Raw genomic sequence first — 24,330 nt, 5'->3', positions numbered from 1 at the left:
CATGAAAAATATGGAACTTCTCCATAGGAAAATGCATATAGATATACTTACATGTACATGCATACATATTTTACAAACAATTTCAAGGGGCTCCTAGGGTCTCTCAGAGCCTCTAGGCCTACAGAGTTTAAAGGGGTTGTTTGGCAGTTAGAGTTTTAAAAACCTCCCTCTATTCCTTTTGTGTAGGTGAAAGCAGCCTTCACGAGAGCTTACAATAAGGAAGTCCACCTTATTCCGTATTCACTCCAGGCAGTAAAGACACACAGACACAGCACAGGCCCAGCGCTGGATGCTGAATACAATGAAGAGTTAAATGAAGATGACTCTCAATCTGATGAGAAAGACCAGGACACTTTGGAAACTGATGCTATGATCAAGGTAGTATTTTCATCTGCAAATAGGAGAAGCTATGATACTCCCTCAAAATAGCTTATCTTGTGTATAACTTGCCTTTTGAAATTATTCAGAGCCTGTTTAGCAAGTAACAGAGGAAGCTGAAAATACTTTGTTTTGTTCATCACAGTTCCGAGGGTGAAGAAGGTGTAGATTTCATTTTTATAAACAGTCAACTTCTTATAACAGTGGAAGAGCCAGACAGCAAAAAAATAGGCCATCATATTGATGGTCATATGCTGTGTTGGAAAAAGGACTATTTTTTTAAATTTGCCATTGGTGTGTGCTTTACCCACAGACGTATTTTCATAGCATAATCAAGAAAAGCATTTTTAATGAAACCATTTCTCCTTTCTGTTATTTATTTTTTGCTATAGCTGTTGAACTGCCCATAGAAGTTTCCCAGAGCAAAACATCCTCATCTTTTGCTAGGAAAGATTAAAATTATTTATGGTATCAGCCCCCTGTTTACCATTGGCTGAGGCAAAGGAATCTAGTTTGTATCCTCTTCTGTCCTTAGTGTGTGTGTGTTTATCATTCTTGCTCCTTGATTCTGTTTTGTATGTGCAGGGGTGGGAATAGTGGCCTTCTCCAGTGTGGCTCTCTAGTCTTGTGTAGACATAAGAAGTCTACTCCCTCCCCTGCTCAAACTGAGTGTGTTTGGATCTCTAATCTGAAACTGAAAGAAAAGGAAATTCTTCATGAAAACATTACCATGTGTGTAAATTATATCTTGCTTATTTTGTCTTTCCTAAATATATCGGTGTTCTGGGGAACATATCCTAGTTCTAGAGTCTAAATAGCTTTTCAGTAGTTCAAAGCTACAGCTAGCCAGTTGTTATTAGTAAGCTCATCGAGGGTAGCTGTAGTTCAAGATCTAGGTGTTTGCACCCTTTCTTCTTATTAAGTTGCAGGTAAAGATTTGCTTTCTTGTAGAGATGAACTTATTTCATTTACTCATAAACACAGCTACTAACTATTTTGTACATCTTTCCCTCCCAACAGAAAAAGACAAAATCTTCAAAGACTTCAAAATCAGAAAAAGAGTCCAGAAAAGGAAAAGGAAAAAGTTCAAAGAAATAAAACCATTTTTCACTGCTGACCGCTACTTTTTACTCAACCTGCTGACCAGTCTAGCTGGTCTTAGAGAATGCCTTGTTTTTCCAAAGGAACCATGTTTTAGTGTAATGGGGCAACCTCATGGTCCCATTACAAATAAACGGTGGTACAGCTAGAAGGATGTAAACAGTAGGCTGATGTACACCTCTTATAGAGGTTGATAGGACTGCTTGGGTCCTCCACTGTCCCCTGTCAATCTAATGAGATTGTACTTCAAAATGACTGTATATTCAGAATTAGAAACTACATGTGGGCTTTGGAGTCAGATTTTTAGTTAACAGTAATATGTCTGGGAACAGAGGTACTAAGGCGGCTTTTGTAGGCTTAAGAATTTATCCTAATGGCCATTATACGACCGATGCCGATTTTTAAAAAAAGAGGTAGGTAGTTACTATTATGTGGAGAAATTTTGTAAATAAAATACAAAACAGTCACCACCTAGAACTGGGTATTCTTTGTACATTGTCAAATACCTTGCAAAATAGAAATTAGAAATAAAAATGTTTCACATGATACATGTACAAATTCTTAAGATTGTCATCTTGTACAGTAGGATACTATGTTGGTATATTATTTCCTTATTAATTTGCAAATGATTGGATACAAAAGCTAACTATATTCCTACTGACCTGTTCTGTGAAACATAACTTTGGCAGTTGAAGAGTCAGAACTCTAATTCCCAACTTCATTACCCCATGAGTGTCAACCACACCTCTGCTGTGAATAGAATTTCGTGGAGAGGGCTCTTTGTTATTATTAGAGGGTATTGTGGCTGCAGAAAGATTGTCAGACATTCCTAGCCTTCCAGAGTTTCAACTCATTAGTTTAAAACCAGTAGGGCCTAGGCTGGGTCAAACTCTTATCCTTACTCTGGTTTGGGACTAAATGAACACTGGCTTTTGTTTACTTTGTCCCTGAGGGATTCAGTTCTGTCCTGACAGATTCCACAAACCCTACTGGAACTTTAGATTGTACCTGTAACTGTGCTTGTTGACGGGCCTGAGGCTGTGGAACTAGTCTGGAATTTGGGTGTCTAGCAATTTTTAAAATCTTGTTAGTAAATGCTCAAGGGTATGTGCTACTTCTGCAAGGTATGTGCTAAAAGGAATGTAAAATCAGGATTCTGTTCCCTGCCTTTAAGGAACTGATAGTCTTGTTTGGGACGCCAGACAAAGTTCTTGAGACATTTAAAATGTATTTACCAGTGTGAAAAATGTCTTTCATGTAGATTAAGTTCATTATGGGAATAAAATGTTGCCTTAAGCCTTTGCCTACTAAACCACGTCCCTCTCTTTGTTAAAAGCCCTGCTTGAAACTTCTGCTTCAGTGAAGATTTTCTTTTTAATTAATTAATTAATTAATTTTTGCTGTGTTGGGTCTTCGTTTCTGTGCAAGGGTTTTCTCTAGTTGTGGCGAGCGGCGGCCACTCTTCATCGCAGTGCGCAGGCCTCTCACTATCGCGGCCTTTCTTGTTGCGGAGCACAAGTTCCAGACGCGCAGGCTCAGTAGTTGTGGCTCACGGGCCCAGATGCTCCGCGGCATATGGGATCCTCGCAGACCAGGGCTCGAACCTGTGTCCTCTGCATTAGCAGGCAGATTCTCAACCACTGCGCCACCAGGGAAGCCCAGTGAAGATTTTCTTGATTGACGACTGCCTCACCTCACCAGCGGGGTGAGCATAAATTTCTTATGCATATTTTTCCATTTCTATTGCTTTTTGATATGCAAGTCATATCTGCCTACTTGCTCTGTGCTTTCCAGGAAAGGGACTATTATCTCCTTGCAGCCAGAACAACAGATAGTGTCCTTTACTTGTTCATTATGATTTGGAGCAACCAGTAAATCCTTATTGGAGCCACTGGATGCCACACATCATCCTTGCAGCATAAAACTGTATACTTGCTTTCTTTGCAATCCATTGAGTCTTGGCCATTTGGTAGTCTATAACAAACTACTACTTTATTACTAATACTACTTCGTCCGTCATTTTTTAAGTTTTGTCAGTGTATTATTTACAGCAACATTATTGGGCCTCTTGAAGTTATTAATAAGGAGCACATAGTTATGTGTACTAGGAGTATCTTCCTAAATAAGTTCTGGTACAATTATGCTCATTAGTGAATGTCTGAGGCCCATAACTAACTCCCAAAATATAATGTGCTTACCCTTACAGATCCCAAGTGCCTATGGCTCTTATTATTCCTGTAACCTTACAACATCCCTCAAGTGATAACACAAAACAAAGGGACCACGGGTGGGGTTAATGATAATGACTTGTATCACTTAGGAAGGCCAGAGCCTCTAGCCAGCCTTTGGGAAGGAAAAGCATAAAGCTGGAGGCGTGCATATGGATACCTGGATGCTGTAAAACTTTACTGGCACTTTGGGTTCTACCCTAGGCTCGTAGGTACCTCTGTAATGCTCAGAATGCTGGTGGCTATACTGTAAAATCATATCATCTGATACATTCAGAGTTAGTTAGGCTACATGATTCTGTCAGCTGCTCAGACTTTGATACTTTGGCTTTGGATGGCAAGGAAGCATATACTGATATGTATAGTATTGGGTGTGTGTGACATGGGAAAGGAACCCTCCACCCACCTTGGGGAAGATTCTGAATAATGTACGTCTTCAGGGGAAGTCAAATGATTTAATTTTGTGACAGGAATTCCATACTATGTAGCATAATGACTCAAGAAACATAAGCTTATAGTTTCATTCTTTAAAAATGCTGATTTTACTGATTTTTGATGTTTTTATTCTCAGACTGATTCTGCTAAATAGCCTTGATTTGTGTAAGCCTCTCACTTCAAACTTTTTAACACTGTTAATATCTGTGCTGCCCAAACTTCACAGTATGGTTTAAAGCTACCTTCCTTTATTTCTTTTGCTGTCTTTAAATCTGGGAAAACATTACAAATATCTAATCAATAAGTTTATTTTAAAGGAGGTATTTCAAAATAGAAAAGATATCAAAAAGCTGAATATTTACAGTTATGTCGTAGGTTACTATTAACAGTATAGAGCATAGACTATGTAAGACTCAGAAGAGGAAATGTACAAAGTATAAACAGCAATGCTCTATGTCACTGTTTCCCACTCTGCAGAAGTTGAAAGTGGTGGCCTGGAGAGGTGACCTTGTTTTTTCTGTATTCGGGATGGACCATCTTGAAATCTGCCAGGGGTAGAAACACAGCCTCCTGTGGAAAAATGGTATCTTCTCAGGACCATAATACCTAGAAAGGATAAAAAAATAAAAAACAAAACCCCATATGCTTTTAGAAGGGTTTCAAGTAACTACTAGCATTTAGTAATAAAGCCAAGCATAATAAAGAAGATTTTTTTGCTCATTTCTGGAATGTGGAGCAGGATCACTACGTTCAAGTAAGAAATTCCCAGTCTGTAATCGAGTGTCAGTCCTGGCTTTTCAACTGACTAGAACTGCATGGGCAAGCTGCTGGACCTCTGTTATAAAGTGAGGATGATGATAACAGCCACCTTACTGAGAAGAATGAGAAAGTGCAAAGTTAGTTAGTGCTCAGCAACTCAACCCAAAGAGGCCCATACCAAGACAAGTTATAATTAAACCGCCAGAAGTTAAAGACAAGAAGACGTACAGGGGAACCCCCTCCCCCCTCATAAGACTGTCAGCAGATTCTTTTGGCAGAAACTTTGCAGGCTAGAAGAGAGTGGCCTGATATAGTCAAAGTGCTGAAAGAATAAAACTGCCAACCAAGAATATTCTACCTGGGAAAGCCATCCTTCAAAATTGAAGAAGCGAGGAAGTTTTCCAGGCAAGGAAAAGCTAAAGAGGTTCATCACCACTAGACTGGCCTTACAAGAAATGTTAAAGGGACTTCTTTAAGCTGAAACACAAGGACACTCATTAATAATACGAAAATATATGAAATTGTAAATCTCAAAGGTAAAGGTAAATATATAAATTCAGAATAATCTAATGTTGTAATGGTAAGTACTTATAAACCTAGTGTGAAAGTTAAAAGACAAAATAGTAAAAATAACTGATAATTTGTTAATGGATACACAAGATAAAAAGATATAAATTGTGACATCACAAACAATGTGGATGGTGAGAGTAGAAATGCATTTGAACGTAAGTTGTTATCAACTTCAAACAGACTGTTGTATTTTATGTAAGTCTCATGGTATCCACAAAGCGAAACCTATGGTAGACAAAAAGGAATCTAAGCATATGACTACAGAAAATTGTCAGATCACAAAAGGAGAAAAAGGATCAAGAAAAGAAGGAACGAAGGAATTACAAAACAGCCAGAAAACAATGAACAAAATGGCAGCAAGTCCCTGTCTATCAATAACTACTTTAAATATAATTTATAAATTCTCTGATCAAAAGACAGAATGGATAAAAACCAAGACCCATCTATATGCTGCCTGCAAGAGACTCACTCAGCTTTAAGGACACACAGACTGAAAGTGAAGGAATGGAAAAAGATTTCATGCTAATGGAAACCAAAAGAAAGCTGGAGTAGCTATACTTAGACAAAATAGATTTTAAAACAAAGACTGTAAGAAGGGACAAAGAAGGCCATTATATAATGATAAAGGCATCAATCCACAAGAGGATATAACGTTTGTAGATATTTATTATTTACATTAGCAGCACCTAAATATAAGCAAATATTAACATATCTAAAGGGAGAAAGAGCAATACAATAATAGGAGGGGACTTCATTACCCCACTTTCATCAGTGAATAGATTTTCATTTGCCAGAAAACCAATAAGGAAACATTGGTCTTAAATGACATGTTAGACCAGATGGACTTAACGCATTTACAGAACATTCCATCCCAAAGCAGGAGAATACACATTCTTCTCAAGCACACATGGAACATTTCTCCAGGACAGATCATATGTAAGGCCACAAAACAAGTCTTAATAAATTTAGAAGACTGAAATCATATCAAGCATCTTTTCTGACCACAAAAGTATGAAACTACAAATCAGTTCCAAGAAGAAAACTGGAAAATTCACAAATACATGGACATTCAAACATATTGCTCAACAACTGCTGGGTCAAAGAAGAAATCAAAAGAGAAATAAAATACCTGAGACATGAAAATGGAAATAGAGTTGGCCCTCCATATCTGTGGGTTCCATATCCACAGATCCAACCAACCATGGGTCAAAAGATTCAGGAAAAAAAAAAAAAGTACCAGAAAGTTCCAAAAAGCAAAACTTGAATTTGCTACATGTTGGCAGCTATTTACATAGCATTTACATTAGGTAATATAAGTAATCTAGAGATGATTTAAATTATACAGGAAGATGTGCATAGGTTATATTCAAATACTACACCATTATATATAAGGGACTTGAGCATCCGTGGATGTTGGTATCCACTAGGGATCCTGGAACCAATCCCCCACGAATACTGAGGGACAGCTATACAGCATACCAAGTCTTATGGGATGCAACAAAAACAGTTTCTAAGAAGGAAGCTCATAACAATAAACACCTGCATTAAGAAACAAGAAAGATCTCAAATAAACAGCCTAACTTCACACCTTAAGGAACTAGAAAAAGAACAAGCTAAGCCCGAAGTTAGTAGAAGGAAGGAAATCTCAAAGAGCAGAAATAAATGAAATGGAGACTAAAAAGACAATAGAAAAGTTCAATGAAACTAATAGCTATTTTTTTTTTTTTTGCCCAAAAGATAAATAGACAAACCTTTAGCTAGAATCACCAAGAAAAATAGGGGACTCAAAATCAGAAATGAAAGAGGAGATATTACATTCAATACCACAGAAATACAAAAGAGACTACTATGAAATACTATAATGCCAGCAAAATGGACTAGAATGCCAGCAAAATGGACAACCTAGAAGAAATGGATAAATTGCTAGAAACATACAACCTTCTAATACTGAATCATGAAGAAACAGAAAATTAGACCAATTACTATCAAGGAGATTGAATCAGTAATCAAAAACAACCTGACAAACAAAAATCCAGGACCAGACGGCTTCACTGGTTAATACCAATTCTCAAACTTTTCCAAAAAATAGAAGAGGAAACACTTCCAAACTCATTCCATGAGGCCAGCATTACTCTGATACCAAAACCAGACAAAGGAACTACAAGAAAGAAAATTACAGGCCAATATCTCTGATGAACATAGTTGCAAAAACCCTCAACAAAATATTAGCAAACTGAATTCAATAATACATTAAAGGAATCACACACCACAGTCAAGTGGGATTTATTGGAGGAATGCAAGGATAGTCCAACATCCAGAAAATCAAGATGATACACCACATTAACAAAATGAAGGATAAAAATCATATGATCATCTTGATACAGAAAAAGCATCTGACAAAATTCAACATCTGCTCATGATAAAAACTTTCACAAAAGTGGGTATAGAGGGAACATACCTCAACATCATAAAGGCCATACAGGACAGACCCACAGCTATCACACTCAATGGTGAAAAGCTGAAAGCTTTTCCTCGAAGATCAGGAATAAGACAAGGATGTCACTCTTGCCTTTAGGCAAGAAAAAGAAAAAAGGCATTCAGATAGGAAAGGAGTAAGTTAAACTGTCACTATTTGCAGATAACATATTATATATAGGAAACCCTGAAGACCACCAAAAAAGCTGTTAGAATAATAAATTCAGCAAAATTGCAGGATACAAAATCAATATACAAAAATCTGTTGTATCTAATAATCAACTATCAGAAAGAGAAATTAAGAAAACAATCTTATTTATAATTGCATCAAAAAGAATACAATACCTAGGAATGAATTTAACCAAGGAGGTGAAAGACTTGTGCACTGAAAAATTATAAGACACTGATGAAAGAAACTGAAGATTTATAAATAAATGGAAAGATTTTCTATGCTTATGGATTGGAAGAATTAATATTGTTATAGTGTCCACACTACCCAAAGCAATCTACAGATTCAATGCAATTCCTATCAATTTCCAATGGCATTTTTCACAGAAATAGAACAAACAATCCTCATGTTTGTATGGAACGACAAAGACACTGGACAGCCAAAAAGCAATGTTGAGAAAGAACAAAGCTGGAAGCACCACACTTCCTGATTTCAAACTATATTATGCAGCTATAGTAATCAAAACAGTATGGTATCGGTATAAAAACAGACACACAGATTAATGGAACAGAATAGAGCGCCCAGAAATAAACCTGTGCATATATGGTCAATTTATGACAAAGAAGCCAAGAATATACAATGGGGAAAGGCAATCTCTTAAATAAATGGTGTTGGGGAAACTGGACAGCCACATGCAAAAGAATGAAACTGGATCACTATCTTACACCATACACAAAAATTAACTCAAAATGGATTAAAGTCTTGAACATAAGGCCTGACAACATAAAACTCTTAGACGAAACCATAGGGAGTAAGCTCCTTGACATTGGTCTTGGCAATGTATTTTTGTATGTGACACCAAAAGCAAAGGCAACAAAGCAAATATATACAAGTAAGACTACATCAATCTAAAAAGTTTCCATCAACAAAATGAAAAGGCAACCTATGGAATGGGAGAAATATTTGCAAATCATATATCTGATAATTTGAGTTAATATACAAAATATATAAAGAACTCATACAACTCAATAGAAAAAAAAATCCAATCAAAAAAATGGGCAAACGCTCTGAATAGACATTTTTCCAAAGAAAACGTACATATGGTCAATACGTAAATGAAAAGGTGCTCAGCATCACAAATCAGGGAAATGCAGATCAAAACCACGATGAGATAGCACCTCACACCTGTTAGAATGGCAGCTGTCAAAATGACAAGAAATAACAAGTCTTGGCAAGGATATGGAGAAAAGGTATCCATCGTACACTGTTGGTGGGCATGTAAATTGATGAAGCCATTATGGAAAACACTACAGAGATTCCTCAAAAAGTTAAAAATATAACTACCATATGTTCCAGCAATTCTACTTCTGTGTATTTATCTGAAGGAAACAAAATCACTATCTTGAAAAGGTATCTGCACCCCAGTGTTCATTACAGCATTATTTACAATAGCTAAGACATGGAAATGACCTAAGTGTCCACTAATACTGGATAAAGAAAATGGCACTGGATAAAGAATATGTGGTACATATGTATACATGTGTATATACATATAAAGAAGAAGGAAATGCTGCCATTTGCAACAACATGGATGGACCTTGAGGACATTTTGCTAAATGAAATAAGAGAAAGACAGATACTGTATGATCTCACATGTTTAATTTTAAAAAAACCCGACTGAACTCATAGATACAGAACAATCTGTTGGTTGCCAGAGGGTGGGGGTGGGCAGAATGAAGGTGGTTGAAAGGTATAAAATTCCAGTTACAAGTAAGTCCTGGGGATGTAATATACAGCATGGCGATCATAGTTAACAACACTGTATACTTGGAAGTTGCTAAAAGAATAGGTGTTAAAAGTTCTCAATTAAAAAAAATTGTAACTGTGTGGTGATGGATGTTAACTAAATTACTGTGGTAATCATTTCACAGTATAAACATATATCAAATCATTATGTTGTACACCTAAAACTAATACAAGGTGATAATTATACCTCAAAAAAAGTTGTGAAATATTAAATGTATATTGTTTTAAGATGCTAAATATGTGATAATGTTATGTGGCAACAGAAAAATAAACATATCCCAATCGTAATTTGAGTAAGATTTTAAAACAGAATTTGACAAGCTGATTCTAAAATTTTAGAGAGAAATGGAGAGAAGTAAGAGTAGTCAAAACAGCCTTGGTGGGGGCTTCCCTGGTGGCGCAGTGGTTGAGAGTCCACCTGCCGATGCAGGGGACGTGGGTTTGTGTCCCGGTCCGGGAAGATCCCACGTGCCACGGATCGGCTGGGCTCGTGAGCCATGGCCACTGGGCCTGCGCGTCCGGAGCCTGTGCTCCGCAACGGGAGAGGCCACAACAGTGAGAGGCCCGCGTACGGCAAAAAAAAAAAAAAAACAGTCTTGGAAAATATGACAAAGTTGTAGGATCCACAATACCTGGCTTTAAGATACACTATAACGTCACAGTAATGAAGACAGTATAGTATAAAAATAGGGGACAAATAGAGCAATGGAAAAGAAGAGAGGGTCCAGAAGTAGACCCATATTTAAAACCCAGCTGATTTTCAACAAAGGCATGCAAGCAAGTTCAATGGGGAAAGGAAAGACTTTTCAACAGATGGTGTTGGAAGACTGGATATCTACTTGAGAGGGAAAAGAATCTCAATGCCCACCTCATACTGTAAACAAAAATAACTTCAAGATGGATCACAGACCCAGAGCTTCTAGAAGAAAACACAGGCGAATATGCTCCTGACTTTTGAGTAGGCAAAAATTTTCTTAGACACAAAGTAATAAAAGTAATAATAAAATGAAACATTGATAAATTATAATTCATCAGAATAAAAATCTGCTCATCAAAAGACCATTAAGATATATGTATAACTGATTCACTTTGCTGTACACCTGAAACGAACACAACATTGTATTGATAAATCAACTATATTCCAAAAAAAAAGACCATTAAGAAAAAGAAGTGGGAAGCCACACAGTGGGAGAAAATATCGGCAAAATAAATCTAAGATTTATATCTAGAATATACAAATAACCTTTATAACAATAATAATAAGACAATACCCAGTAATAATAGGAAAGGAACAGTCTTTTCAACAAATGATGCTGAGACACCTGGTCATCCACACACAAAAGGAAATTGGGTCCCTACCTCACATCATACACAAAAATTAAATGGATCAAAGACGTTAAGTGTAAGAGCAGCAACTATAGAACTCTTAGAATGAAACGTAAGTGTCAATCTTTGTGACGCTGGGTTAAGCAGTGGTTTCTTAGACATGACACCAAGAACACAAGCAGGCAAAGGAAAAAAAAATAAACTGGACTTCATCAAAATAATAAAAACTTTTGTACATCAAAGGATGCTATGAAGAAAGTAAAAAAATACTTCCACAGAATAGGATATTTGCACGTCATGTATCTGATAGAGGACTTGTACCTAGAATATATTAAGGATTCTTACAACTCGATAAAAAGACAAAATACCCAGTTAAAAAAATGGGTAAAGGACTTGAAGACAGGTCTCTAAAGAAGATATACAAATGGCCGACAAGCACGTGAAAAGATGCTCAACATCGTTACCATTAGGGAAATGCACATCAAAACCACAGTGCGATACTACTTCACACCTACTGGGATGGTTATAATCAAGCATACAGACAACAGCAAGTGTTGGTGAGGATATGGGAAAACTAGAACCCTTGGGTGCTGCTGGCAGGAATGTGAGAGACTGCAGGTGCTACAGAAAGCAGTTTGGAGTCCAAGGAACAGCCAAGAGGCCAGTGGGGCTGCAGCGTAGTGAGCAGAGGAGGAGGCTGGGGCAGTTCGTGTCGAGTCTTTTAGGCTCTTTATTTTTGCAGGTGCAATAAAAAGTCCCCCTGAGGAAGGGAACCAGATACACTGGAGGGGGACTGAGAGGACTTGCCTATGGACTGGGGGATTGGTGGTGTCCACATTTCCATCCTGATCAGCTGGTAGGATGGAGCTGCTGTTTACTGATGGATTGAAGATTGCGAGAACAGGTTTCGTGTGAAAACCTAGGGTTCCGTTTTAACTATGTTTAGTGCTGTGTCAGGGACTAATCTTACTTTTTCCTTTTAATTAAAGAATCTTAAAATTAAAGAGTTTTTGGCAGGGGCTTTTGGCTTTCCACCTGGAGACTACCTTTCCCTGCCTCCCCTTGCAGTATGTGTGGCCCTATGAGTAAATTCTTGCCAATGGAGTGAGAGTGGAAGTGGTATTGTGCTGCTTCCATGCAACAAAAATGACACTTGGAAAGAAAAAGAAATGGGGAGTTTTCAAGCCTCTGGAAGCAAAAATTTTTACAATATATTCTCCTGAATTACAGAACTCAAAAACCCCACTGTTAATAGCTAGCTACAGTTTTAATGGACTGGTTAAAAAGAAGCCCATGTGATTTGATAATATACATTTTGGTTGTAATCCATGATGCTGCTTGGCCAAATAACCTTTGTCACCATGGAGACTGTACAACCTGTGCTTTAGCTTTTTTTTTTAAGTACATCAAAGGTTTGTTTCAAATCTGACAAGTTTTGTTCGTTCAAATCTGACAAGTTACATGATGTACAAAAAGGAGCCAATGGCAAAACACACTGTACAGCTGTGTCCACCCCGTGGATCTCGTGCCCTGGGAAGGTAAGTGGATGGTCTGACTTACCTGCACATGCCACTCACTGCTCCACTTCTGTCCGCAGGTACTGGGTACAGTCTGAGATTTTTTTCAGCTGAGCAAAGTTTAATCTTTCTGAACACATAGGACATGTGCTTTCAGTGTTTAACATGCTGTTTGGAGAGGGAAAGACAGAGTAGATTAAATATTCCTTTACTTTTGGGTTATTGTGATGTGAAAACCAACTATTCCTTTCTACTTCTTAGTACATGTTCATCATGAGACTTAAGAATTAGGAATATTCAGTCTCATGCAAAATCCCCTTTAAAGAAAATGTTCTCAAAGATCACAGAAGGTTCTTCCAAGAAGACAATTTGAGTCTTTAGAGATTTTTAAGAACATGAACACATGAAGAGACCTCAGTATAAACGTGGTTGAATAAAAGGCCTATTATTCGATAAATCTGTATGGCTGAGTGAAATGATGTGCACTTACATCTTGAATTCTGAATACAGTGCAGGAAAGTCGCAATGTGGACACACCGTCCAATCATCCTTTAACATATGTCGACCCTGGAAACAGTACGTTGAAGAATAAAATTCATCTTTATTTTTAAAACTCCCCCCATTATTCAATTATAATACATGGTTACAGTTAAAAGCCAGACAGACCTCTAAATTATGAAATTATTGATATTTCACATAGGTGGGTAATTAGAAAGAAATGGCATCAAAAGGACTAAAGCCAAATTTATCAGATTCATGTATAAAGAGAATAATCTTCAATATTGTGACACTACCTAGATTTATTTTCCTTTAAAATAAAGCTTACGTTAGCCTAGTGATGAACAAATAATCTGATATTTAAAAATTTTCTAATAATAGGTCTTAATATTAAAGTGTACAATAAAGGCCATCACTTATTAAGTGCTACAGCATGCCGGGAATTGTACTAAGGCTTCAAACACGTCCTCTCGTCAACCTGCAGTTTACCTCAATAGGCAGGTACTGTTAACTGACGGACCTAGCAAGGTAAAAGCAAATCGCACCAGGTTATGTAACCAGTAAGTGGCAGAAAGACGATCTAAGCCTAGGACCATCTGATCCCCAAGTGTATGCTCTCCTGCCCCACAGTGCCTTCCTGATACTAACTTAGGTTATTATGTGCCTTGAATATAACTTTCAACTTTGTTGACCATGAAATTGTATGCTAAATGTTGCAGGAAGTTTGAGGGATAAGATTATTTCAGAAGTGAAGAAAGTACTGACACACAGCAAGTATTCAAATGGGCTATAGATATATATGCAAAGAAAGGGAAATGATACAGAAACTTACTGTTGCAATGCAATATGGGATGTTATTTTTACATCCAGGACAGAGGAGTTCACACTCTGGGAGAAGAAATTCGCAGAATGGACATGGGGTTGTGGCCTCTTCTGTCTCAGACGTATCGGGTCTCCTGTGAGGAAGAATCACATGAAATGCACCTACTTCTTCACAGTCAGACTCTGAGACTAGAGATACACACTCCGGCCCACGGAGGAGGGAGAGGAATGAGGACTGCTCAGGCTGGCGTTCCATGGCCACCTCTGGGAGCTGGAGTTCACAGCACATTATGTGGGAGAAAACACGGGTGGGTCTGGCTGTCTCGTGTCTTCCTTGTCACTGGAGTAGTGAGCTTGCTGCTTCTCTGTCTTTCCCTTTGTGTACTGAAGTCGTAAAGGCTGTCCAGAGCTGTGCAGCACAACTTTCTGTGACAATGGCACTGTTCTAATTCTGCGCTCTCCAATATGGTAGCCATGAGCCACATGGAGCTCAGAGCACTTGAAATATGGATAGTGTGAGGAACTAAGTTTTACATTTTATTCACTTTAATTTAAATTTAAATAGCCACATGCAGCCAGCAGATACCGTATTAGACCTCATAGCTAAGAGTACTCTTGCGCGGGGAGAGAATAACCAGCGCCTCTTCAAGCTGGCACCTAGACTGGTGTGGCACGAAACTGGGGGATAATTGTGCTCTAGCTTTTTCTCCCCACCTCACTCTTCCTGATGGCAGGTATGTTGGGTCAGACTGATTTGGTCTGAAGCTACTTAGGCTTATCAGCTTTGAAAAAAAAAAGGGAGTGTTCCGTGTAGCCCCTGTCCAGGTTAGAGTTCCCTGCCATGAGCCCAGCTAACAATAAGTAGTATTTGCTTCCCTTTGCCATTACTGGTGTAGCCATCTCCCTTGGCTGAGATGAGAGAGTTCTGGGTCAAGATTCAGGTACACCTGAGCTCCCTGGTCAAAACGGGACTAACAGGTACCCCAGATGTCATGGCTATGAACAAGTGGTAGTACAGAACTACTACAGGATTGCAGGTAATTTTTCTTCTTGTAAAGATGAGTGCTACTTTCTCCTAGTTTTCCTGTTGAAAACCAGGCTTTCTGAAGTGAGGATATGCCTTATGTGCCTTTGGAGCTACACAGGATTTCGAAATGAAGTCTCTTGGCAGTAGGCGGTATAATTACCAGGTTTCTTACACTGAGAAATACCCACTCTTTGTCTGTGGCAGACACGCTGTTTGCTGCCTCCCTAATAGCCATCTTTCCTTCTTCCTTGCCAAGAGAACTTGGTTTTTACTCAGCAGTATGCTTTTCAGCTAGAGGTAGCCACGCGGCTGAGTAGTGAGATGTAAATGCAAGTCCTGGGGGTGGTGTCCTTCCTAACTAAAAAGGCAAAAGACCTTTTCATCTTTTAATTTCCCTCCTTCTTTCTGCGTTGAATGGGGTACATGATGTCACCCCACCATGACAACCACCACTGTGCAGCCATGAGGAGGAAACTTGTGTGCTCTGGATGGTAAAGCCAAAAGGCAGAGGGATCGGTCCTTGGTGACATCGGGACACGGCACCACCAGCCCTGGGCTACGATGCCTTGTGCGTGAGTCACATAAATCAGATAAAGCCGTCGTTGGGTTTCCAGGTGCTGGTAGCTGAGTACAATCCTAATTGCTACCCCCAATCTGTGTTCTTGTTGAGCCCACATAATAGCAGCTACGTTCTGAAAGATACGCTTGTGAAATGCGATTAGATGGTAGAAACAGCCGCCTACCTGACCATTGCCTCGATCTTCTTTTTGTATTTGACATCTATCTTGTTGCGGTACTCGGGCCTCATCAACATGGCTGCAAAGCTGAAGGCAGAGTTCTTCAGGCCAGCCCTGTGACACTCGATCACAGTAGACGTCAGGATCGGCACGATGTCTGCAACGCAAACGGAGGAGCAGAAAGAGCACGTTGCCTCTACTAGCGTGATGCCAGGATTGCACCTCTCTAAATTTGCTTTTTCTGACAAAGAACCAGAAGTGGACTGTTTAACGAGGAAAGGGCACGGCAGTGGAGTCAGGTAACTGCTCACCACAATGTCTTTCCCGTGATTATACTGTGTTTTGCCTGTAACACCAGGACCCACACTCCCTTGAGGTAACCTTTTGCGTGCGTCCTTCCCCGCCTCTGAGAGAGTTTTGCATTTGACAGGACTGCTGATGAATCGGTGGGGAGATTAACAATTTCATGCACTAACCTCTCTGCGTGCACCTGTTTCTTCAGGACAGATACCTAAAAGTCAAATTACTGGCTCAAAGAACGTGACTTTAAAGAACAAATACTCCTAGCACAAATTGTGCAACTGCTTTCTAGAAAGGCCACAACAATGTCCATTCCATCCCACCAGCAGTCATGAGAATGCCTGTCCTATCACACCCGTTGCCAGCATGGTGAACAATTATTTTAGTCTTTTTTATGTAACAAAAAAGAACACATTTAGAGAACAGGGGTTGGTGAATTATGACCCGTGAGCTAAATCTGGCCCTCTGTTTCTGTATGGCCCATTTGCTAAGAAAGACTTTTACATTTTTAAACGACTGGAAAAAAAAATCAAAAGGAGAAGAATATTTTGCGACATGTGAAAGGTTTATGAGGTTCAAATTTTAGTGTCCAAAAGAATAAAGTTCTGTTGGAACACAGCCATGCTCATCCATTTATGTATGGGTCACGCCGAAACGGCAGAGTTGAATAGTGGCAACAGAGACCACGTGGCCCACAAAGCCCCGAACATTCGACATCTGACCCTTTACAGCAAACGTTTGTTGACTCCGTCATGGAATGTGACAAAATCTAATCACTGAAAAATGTTATAATGACAAGTCTTTTAGAACACTGGGACCTTTTTCAGAGGCAATGGTCTACAGTGGTTGAGAACACAGAGTCAGACTTACTGGCTGACAGTATGGTCTTGGGCAAGTGTTACCTCACTTCTTTTGCCCCAGTTTGCTTATCTGTAAAATAGGGAAAATAACAATAGGCCATTTGTGTGCAATCTTGAGACTGTTTTCCTTGGAAGGATCTGCCTGAAACTGGGATCTGGGAACTTGGATTTTGGGAGAGTTCCTGCCATTTCCAGAACTGAGAAGAGTGGCTGCCTGTGCCTGACCTTTTTGTACAAACAATAGGGTTTATGCAGAACACCTGCTTTCTGGGAGTCTGAAAATTTGGTACATGCTAAGCAGGGGATGCTGACGTGGCCAGCTCCCCAAGACCACCCCTGGGTACCGAGTCTCTCACAAGCACCCTGGTAGACACCACCTTCCACGTGCTGCCTGGAGGTGCTGAGTGTGTCCAGTGTGACTTTACTGGGGGGGGGGGGGGTGGTGGCAGGGGGGCTGTGGACGCTCGCCCCTGACCTCCGGCCCCCCACCCCCCGCACCTTTCCCCTCTGCCGATTTTGCTTTGTATCCTTTCCCTGTAATAAATCTTAGCTTTAGCACTACTATATGTTGAGTTATGTGAATCCCCCTCGTGAATTTTCACGCCTGGGGGTGGTCTTGGGGACGCGCGCCGGTTACACCACTTCATGGGGTTGCTGTGAGAATTAAATGAGTTACTATGTGTAGAGAAGAGCGGCTGGCAGAGTCCGTGAGGATGATCTTGGCGTGCCACAGTCGGGCAGACATGGGGACAACAGGCTCCTCTCAGTACTCACGTGACGGAAATTTGCTGATGTTGTTGGCCACCCGGATAAGCATACGTGCCCCTTTCATATGATCTCCATTTTTAACGTGAATCTGAAATAAATGATAAAGTTTACTCTTCTTAGAGACTTTGATTAACCCTAATCCATGTTTCATTCACCCAAATAAACAACTCCTTGACTGTGACCCTGAACGGGTGGTCACGGGCTCCTTGCAGCCTTACTTTAATGCCACTTGGGGTTTCTCTCTTACTTATCCTCCTTCCAGCAGCTGCCACCTGGCCCCCTGGCCTCACTGGCCTCACCCCTACTCTACACTCAGCTTTTCACTTTGCCTGAGACCACTCAACATGAGTTCAAATCCTTGGTCCATCTCTTACTGGCCATTATGGGAGGACTAACAAGTTGTTGTGAGACCTGAAAGCTGAGTTATGAGTTAGGCAGGAGAAAGGATAGGTTGTTATAGGAAGAGGGCGCTGCCTGTGTAAGGGAAGGGGCAACGATGGTTGGAGGGGCCTGAGCTTAGGTAAGTACGAGTGGGATCTGTGATGAAAGGAGGGGGTCCACTTAGGATGACATGAGGCTGGGGAGTCGGCAGGGCCAGACCACAATGTCACTGCTGTCATCCAGTGAGAGGAGGCGGTCCACAGAGGGCAGGCAGTGGGGATGGAGAGAAGTAGACAGACGAGGAGTCAGAACTGATGATATCTGGTGAGAATGTGAAGGGTGAGTACAGAATAACTCCCAGGCATAACATCCATCCCGTCTAAGCACGTGGATGATGGTATAATTTACTGAGCACTGCAATGTAATTCATAAATACTAACTGAATCTAAAGTCACCCTCCACTGACTCCCTGGCTACCTGGCTCAGCCACCCATGTGCGAAGGCCCCAGGCTGTCCTTCAGCCAAAGCCCCTGCCTCAGCTCTGGGGAGGAAGCATCCATCAAAGCCAAGTCTCCATTTCCCCTGAAATGTGGCTGACTTTCTCCAGTCCTTTGTGTCAAAGAGGGCTGTGACATTTTTACATCAATTCTTATGTGATAAGGTCTAATAGTTTCCCTTTTGATACCACAAGCAGTTAAAAATCTTGAAAATATCTGGTGCTTGAATAAGAGACTAGAGCAGAGGGGAAAAGTCACACGGGTGCTCTTCAGTGGAAGGGGAAGAGGATGTCTGGTCCAGTGGAAGTGATGGGCCAGCTCTTGGGGCCGGAGGAAATGAAAAAGACTCGAGAACCATCCCTATGGCTTTTAGTGGAAGAAAGCCCTGGTCCTGGAGGGCTTCTTACAGCAATCCCTATTTTTGTTCCCATCTTCCACTAACTTGTTTCTATCCTCCCCTCCACCCCTAAAGGCTGGATTCTGTGCCCCAGCACATTGGCACCAGCACTGATGTCTGAAGCTGAGAAAGTCCTCCCTCCCCCTTTGTATTCCTTTCTGTACGAGAGAAGGGACCCCATGCGGCTCTGAAGGGAAATACACTCCTGGTGGTTGCAAGTTGGAATTCTAAGTTTTCTCTTACAATCAGGACTATAGACCTATGGGGCCTAAAATGGTAGCCACTAGTCACATGTGGCTAGTTAAATAAAAATTAAGATTATATAAAATTTACAGTTCAGTTTATCAGTTGCACTATCTGTATTTCAAGTGCTCCACAGCCAGGCTAGTGGATACAGAACACTTCTAGCACTGCAGAAAGTTCTATTGGGCAGTGCTGTTATGGACCATAATAAGGATCTAAGCCATTCATAACGTGATTGCTGTAACCTAGAAAGCTTCGAAATTGCATAAGCTCTTGTGGTCTGGCCTGAAAACCGACTTAGCATTAATATGGAAAGATGTACTTTGACATAAATGAAAATTTGGAAAAGTATGTAAGTTGGCATCTACCTGTATTTTTACAAAGATATGTGTCTGTATATAACTATGTGTGTGTGTGTGTGTGTATATATACACACACATATAACATTTATGTAAATTATAAATAGAAGTATTTCAGGTTTGCATGTTCTATTTCGTTTTTATTGAAAATCACTGATTAAAAAATATCAGTGATTTTTATGGACATACATATATTCCTAATGGAAAAAAAGGGTGCACACATTATTTTACAAATATGGAGGATATATACAACACAGTGTTAACAACTGTTATATCTGGTGATGGATTTAAAGGGGGCAAGTTATTTTTTCATTATACTTTTCTATATTCTCTAAATTTTCTCACTGAATATCTATTTTATATTCAGATGAAAACTAAATAGTATTAAAACACAGTGAAATTGTATAAAATCCACTATCCTAGAATTAATAAACTTAGGAAGCTCTGGTTAAACAAAAATGTTTTCCATAAATCTTTTTTTGACCAAGTAATACACTTATATGCTTCAAAATCAAAACAGTATAAAAAGATATACTATATGGAGAAACCTGTTCTCCCTCTACTCCCCTGACTGGGTTTGGTGCCACGCCTCCTCTGCTCCACGCCTTGATCCCCTTAGGAAACTATGTTTCCTAGGCTTTTTTTAAAAAGTATATTTCTAATTTTATTTGCAGTGAAAACATATATATATATTTCTGCCTTTTGGTACACAAAAGGCAGCATATTGTATAATTATTCTGTATCTTGCTTTTTCAGTTAACGCTACAGAGATCTAGGAAATGGCTCTAATCCAATGGAGAGGTGCCCAGAACGAAAGCCCTTCAGGTGATTAGCGCACCTGGCAGACTGTGTCCCAAGTCACTCAAAGGGCCTCACCTTCACTAGTATGTAACTGTGCAGAATCATGAGGTTGGTGGCCATTTCAGAGGGAATTTTGATCTTCTGAGATTTAAGTTCTGCATACATGCTGAAGAGAACGTCATGTGCATTCCGATAGTTTCCTTGAAAATAGGTGGTAAGATGACATTACTGTAAAGGATGAAATCTGAGGACTTTCTATGGGCCACCATTTTACAGGTGGATTTTGTTAATCATCTTATTAAGTTACTAGGTAATAAAGAATGACATTTAATTCCATATTTTCCAAAATTGTATTCCATATTTATGAACATTTAAAAGAATCAGCTTGCAAAAATCAGTGAAGATGTCAGACTAATTCTAATTCTGACTTGTTCAATGAGTATTTACAGAGCATAGACATGAACAGAACCATTCTAGAGATTCTATAAACAGTCCCTGCGTGTTATAAAAGACTAGGTCAATAAGAATACCACATCGTCTTCCACCTTGTAATATGTTTTATATTGTTAAGGCCAAACACCTGGGATGGAAAGAAAGTGTAGTGAAAGTGCAGGGGGGTCTGTGGGCTGGAGAGGTCAGAGAAGCCGTCGTCCAGGAGACAGAACTGTGAGGAGGAGAGGAACTAGCACCGAACATGAGAAGGCTTCAGTGGGGCTGTTCTGTGATGGTGAATGATTTTACTTCCCTGAAGCCCAGAAATGGTCATCCGCCTAGCCTTTTGGGCTCAAAGCAATCCTAGATTAGAAATGGACAGAGAAGGGACTGGAGCTGGCTTCTACTACTTGTTTGAGGAGAAAAGCATGCCTACTGGGGACCTACCTGCAGACTGCTCTTCCCTGGCAATGATGATGGCAGTCCGGGCAGCTTCTCGGTACTGCTTCAGGGCCATGTACAAGCGGAACAGGTACTTGGCATCCTGACATACAAGCCGTTAGAGAAACATCACTTTCTGCATTTGCTAAAGGGAGAAACATCTAAAATTTTGCATTTCTGTTAGAATCACATTCACTTTCCAGTAACTGAGGGTTGAAATTTTTTTTTTTTTAAAGAAGATGTTGGGGGTAGGAGTTTATTAATTAATTTATTTTTGCTGTGTTGCGTCTTTGTTTCTGTGTGAGGGCTTTCTCTAGTTGTGGCAAGCGGGGGCCACTCTTCATCACTGTGCACAGGCCTCTCACTATTGCGGCCTCTCTTGTTGTGGAGCACAGGCTCCAGACGCGCAAGCTCAGTAGTTGTGGCTCACGGGCCTAACTGCTCCGCGGCATGTGGGATCCTCCCAGACCAGGGCTCGAACCCGTGTCCCCTGCATTAGCAGGCAGATTCTCAACCACTGTGCCACCAGGGAAGCCCAAAATTGTTTTTTTTTTTTAAAGCCAACAAATAAAGAATTATTTATCGGGCTTCCCTGGTGGCGCAGTGGTTGGGGGTCCGCCTCCCGATGCGGGGGGCGCAGGTTCGTGCCCCGGTCCAGGAGGATCCCACGTGCTGCGGAGCGGCTGGGCCTGTTGGCCATGGCCGCTGAGCCTGCGCGTCCGTCCGGAGCCTGTGCTCCACAATGGGAGAGGCCGCAGTGGTGGGAGGCCCGCGTACCGCAAAAAAACAAACAAACAAAGAATTATTTATCAAGTATTTATTCAGGGTTTAATATGTGCCAGGTAAGTATTCTAAGTATCCTTAGAAGTAATAACTCGGTTAAATCCTCATACCCTCCCTGGGAGGAAGGTGCGATTTTGTACTAATTTCATTGATGAGAAACTGAAACACAACAGCACCTCTCCAGAGCCAGGATCTGAAGCACAGTGGTCTGGCTTCAGAGTCTGCGTGCTAACCCTAGTCCATAGAGTTCTCTCTCATGTGCTTCAAACGGAAAGGTGCTCTCATACAATGTAGCAACTTCGCAAGATTTCAAAAATTTTTACACCTATATAAATTTCTCTGGCCTATAAAATTTTCTTTGGCCCATTTTCCATTTCTATGTTAACTCTAAACAATTTCACATACTTGATGCTGGTGTGCTGATTATCAGAATAAGTGGACATAAGGTGAGGTGATTCGGCACAGTTTAAGGGCCTGTGCCCTTTGGCAGATTAACTTAGCCTCCCTGGGTCTCAGTGTCTTTATCTGTAAAATACAGAAAATGGACTCAGGGATCAGGATGGCTACAATCCAGCTATGACATTCCAGCACCTTGTATCCAAATCACTTACAACTGACCCTTGAACAATGCTGGGGTTAGGGGACGCCGACCTCCACGCAGTTGAAAATCAGTGTTTAATTTATAGTTACCCTTCGGTATCTGCAGTTCCTCTGTATCCTCGGATTCAATCAACCTGAGATTGGGTAGTACTATAGTATTTACTACTTAAAAAAATCTGTGTAAAAGCGGACCTGTGCAGTTCACACCCGTGTCGTTCAAGGGTCAACTGTACTCGAGTTTCCTTCACAAGCAGATCCCCTTAAAACACCAAAGCAAAAGTGAAAAAAAAGGCTGTAGGGACATTCTGAAAGGAGTCTGTCCTCCTTAGGACTGAGAGAGGACCAACTTCTGCACAAAATCCAAGAGTCACCTATTTCGAAAACGTGTTCTTAATGATTTATTTCTATTTTATATTTTCAGTGAGTTACTTTTACGGTAAATAGGATTTTTATTAAGTCCCCAAATTTCTGAAATATGAACAAAGTACACTGATTTTTAGCGATTAGTGCTAACTCATGGTTTTAGTAATCATTTTCATAGTTCCTAGAATAAATAAAACTCTATAACATTTGAGAAAAATTGTGGGTGGTGAGGATTGTTACCCAGAAGGGCGTGGCTATGTTTCACAGGGGGGCAATGCCAATTTCAAAGTGAATGTACACAATATCTAAAATGCAGGGTCTGTCTAGATGACCTAAAGCTGCACCCAGAAAGAAAACTTTTTACATCTATGATGCAAAAGCCATAACAGATAAAAACAGGGCAGAATAAAGTAAAACCATAAAACCATATGTAAGTAAAACCATAACTAAGATACTTGAGAATCTCAGTGGCGAAAACACTTTAAGTACCTTAGGCATGCCATCACTCTCCCCCATAAGGTGGTCTATCAGTTGACTGGTCAGCAGTTCATCTTTGGCCTGACCAACCTGTTTAGGAAGAGAAACAAACAATATAAGTCCAGCATCTTAAACTTAGGAAGGGGCGGTCGTGGACGGCGGGGTGGAGGGGGGGAGGACAAATAATCTACTGAGGAGACGAAATTTAAAAATTGTGTAAAAATACCTATAATCAAGTGCCTGAAACATGATGTAAGCTCAGGGTGTGTCTTCATTCATTTGCAGAGTCTCCATTAATAAAAATCCATCCTTAGAAGCTATAGCTTTTCTAAGTTGCCGTATCAAAATACTGTGGTATTGTTTTTTACACACAGAGAGAATGTACTTCTTGGATGTTTCAATAAAAACTTTCTTAAGATAAGTGACTGTGACATGGAGAGAATGCCATCTTGAGCACAGGAACTGGGCCTTATACAACAATATACCTCCAAGTGCCTCATCTCCAGCAGCTCCCTGAGAAAAGGCACTTGCATATGGCTACGTGTAATTTAAAGTAGAAATAAAAGTACGGCCAGAGGGTCCCAGAAGAGGGCAGGCAGCTGGAAATGTGGGGTGCAGTTCTAGAGAGGACTTTGGCCTGGAAATCTGGATTTGAGAGTCATCTCCATAAAGCTCAGACTTAAATCACTGCCGTGTTGATCAGGAAAATTATTTATCAAATTGGAGGATGGAAATGTATTAGATTTAGATAGTAGGAATAGTTACTGACAAGATTAGGCG

General features: G+C 40.2%; 2 protein-coding genes and 1 long non-coding RNA gene across 15 annotated transcripts in view; 2 read left to right on the top strand and 1 right to left on the bottom strand.

Annotated features, from left to right (window-relative positions):
* Positions 1 to 2,775, top strand: part of RFC1 (replication factor C subunit 1) — an 84,122-nt gene extending 81,347 nt beyond the window's left edge. For all 5 annotated transcript variants that reach the window (XM_033856944.2, XM_033856940.2, XM_033856939.2 and 2 more), the window contains 2 exons: positions 187 to 378; positions 1,399 to 2,775. In XM_033856944.2, the coding sequence (XP_033712835.1) occupies positions 187 to 378; positions 1,399 to 1,476 (270 nt within the window). In that variant the 3' untranslated portion in view covers positions 1,477 to 2,775. The remainder of the gene's footprint in view (positions 1 to 186; positions 379 to 1,398) is intronic.
* A 1,659-nt stretch (positions 2,776 to 4,434) lies between these two features.
* WDR19 (WD repeat domain 19) overlaps positions 4,435 to 24,330 on the bottom strand; it is an 84,029-nt gene continuing 64,133 nt past the window's right edge. For 5 of the 9 annotated variants that reach the window (XM_019928324.3, XM_019928326.3, XM_019928327.3 and 2 more), the window contains 9 exons: positions 23,563 to 23,640; positions 21,334 to 21,430; positions 20,530 to 20,654; positions 17,783 to 17,864; positions 15,855 to 16,005; positions 14,095 to 14,218; positions 13,255 to 13,331; positions 12,808 to 12,932; positions 4,435 to 4,748 (listed from right to left, as the gene is read on the bottom strand). In XM_019928324.3, the coding sequence (XP_019783883.1) occupies positions 12,821 to 12,932; positions 13,255 to 13,331; positions 14,095 to 14,218; positions 15,855 to 16,005; positions 17,783 to 17,864; positions 20,530 to 20,654; positions 21,334 to 21,430; positions 23,563 to 23,640 (846 nt within the window). In that variant the 3' untranslated portion in view covers positions 4,435 to 4,748; positions 12,808 to 12,820. Of the gene's footprint in view, positions 4,749 to 12,807; positions 12,933 to 13,254; positions 13,332 to 14,094; positions 14,219 to 15,854; positions 16,006 to 17,782; positions 17,865 to 20,529; positions 20,655 to 21,333; positions 21,431 to 22,515; positions 22,636 to 22,800; positions 22,970 to 23,562; positions 23,641 to 24,330 lie in introns of those variants that run through there. The other 4 variants (XR_012331964.1, XR_012331965.1, XM_073805165.1 and 1 more) reach the window with 4 other exon arrangements.
* LOC141278771 (uncharacterized) lies at positions 14,215 to 20,785 on the top strand. The gene is made up of 2 exons (XR_012331966.1): positions 14,215 to 14,392; positions 15,572 to 20,785. It is a non-coding gene; the product is annotated as an uncharacterized lncRNA (long non-coding RNA).

This window comes from Tursiops truncatus, chromosome 5 (genome assembly GCF_011762595.2).
Source record: "Tursiops truncatus isolate mTurTru1 chromosome 5, mTurTru1.mat.Y, whole genome shotgun sequence".
Classification (NCBI taxonomy): Eukaryota; Metazoa; Chordata; class Mammalia; order Artiodactyla; family Delphinidae; genus Tursiops; species Tursiops truncatus.
Note: the sequence above shows the minus strand (reverse complement) of the source record. Positions and strands in the feature narration are given on the sequence as shown.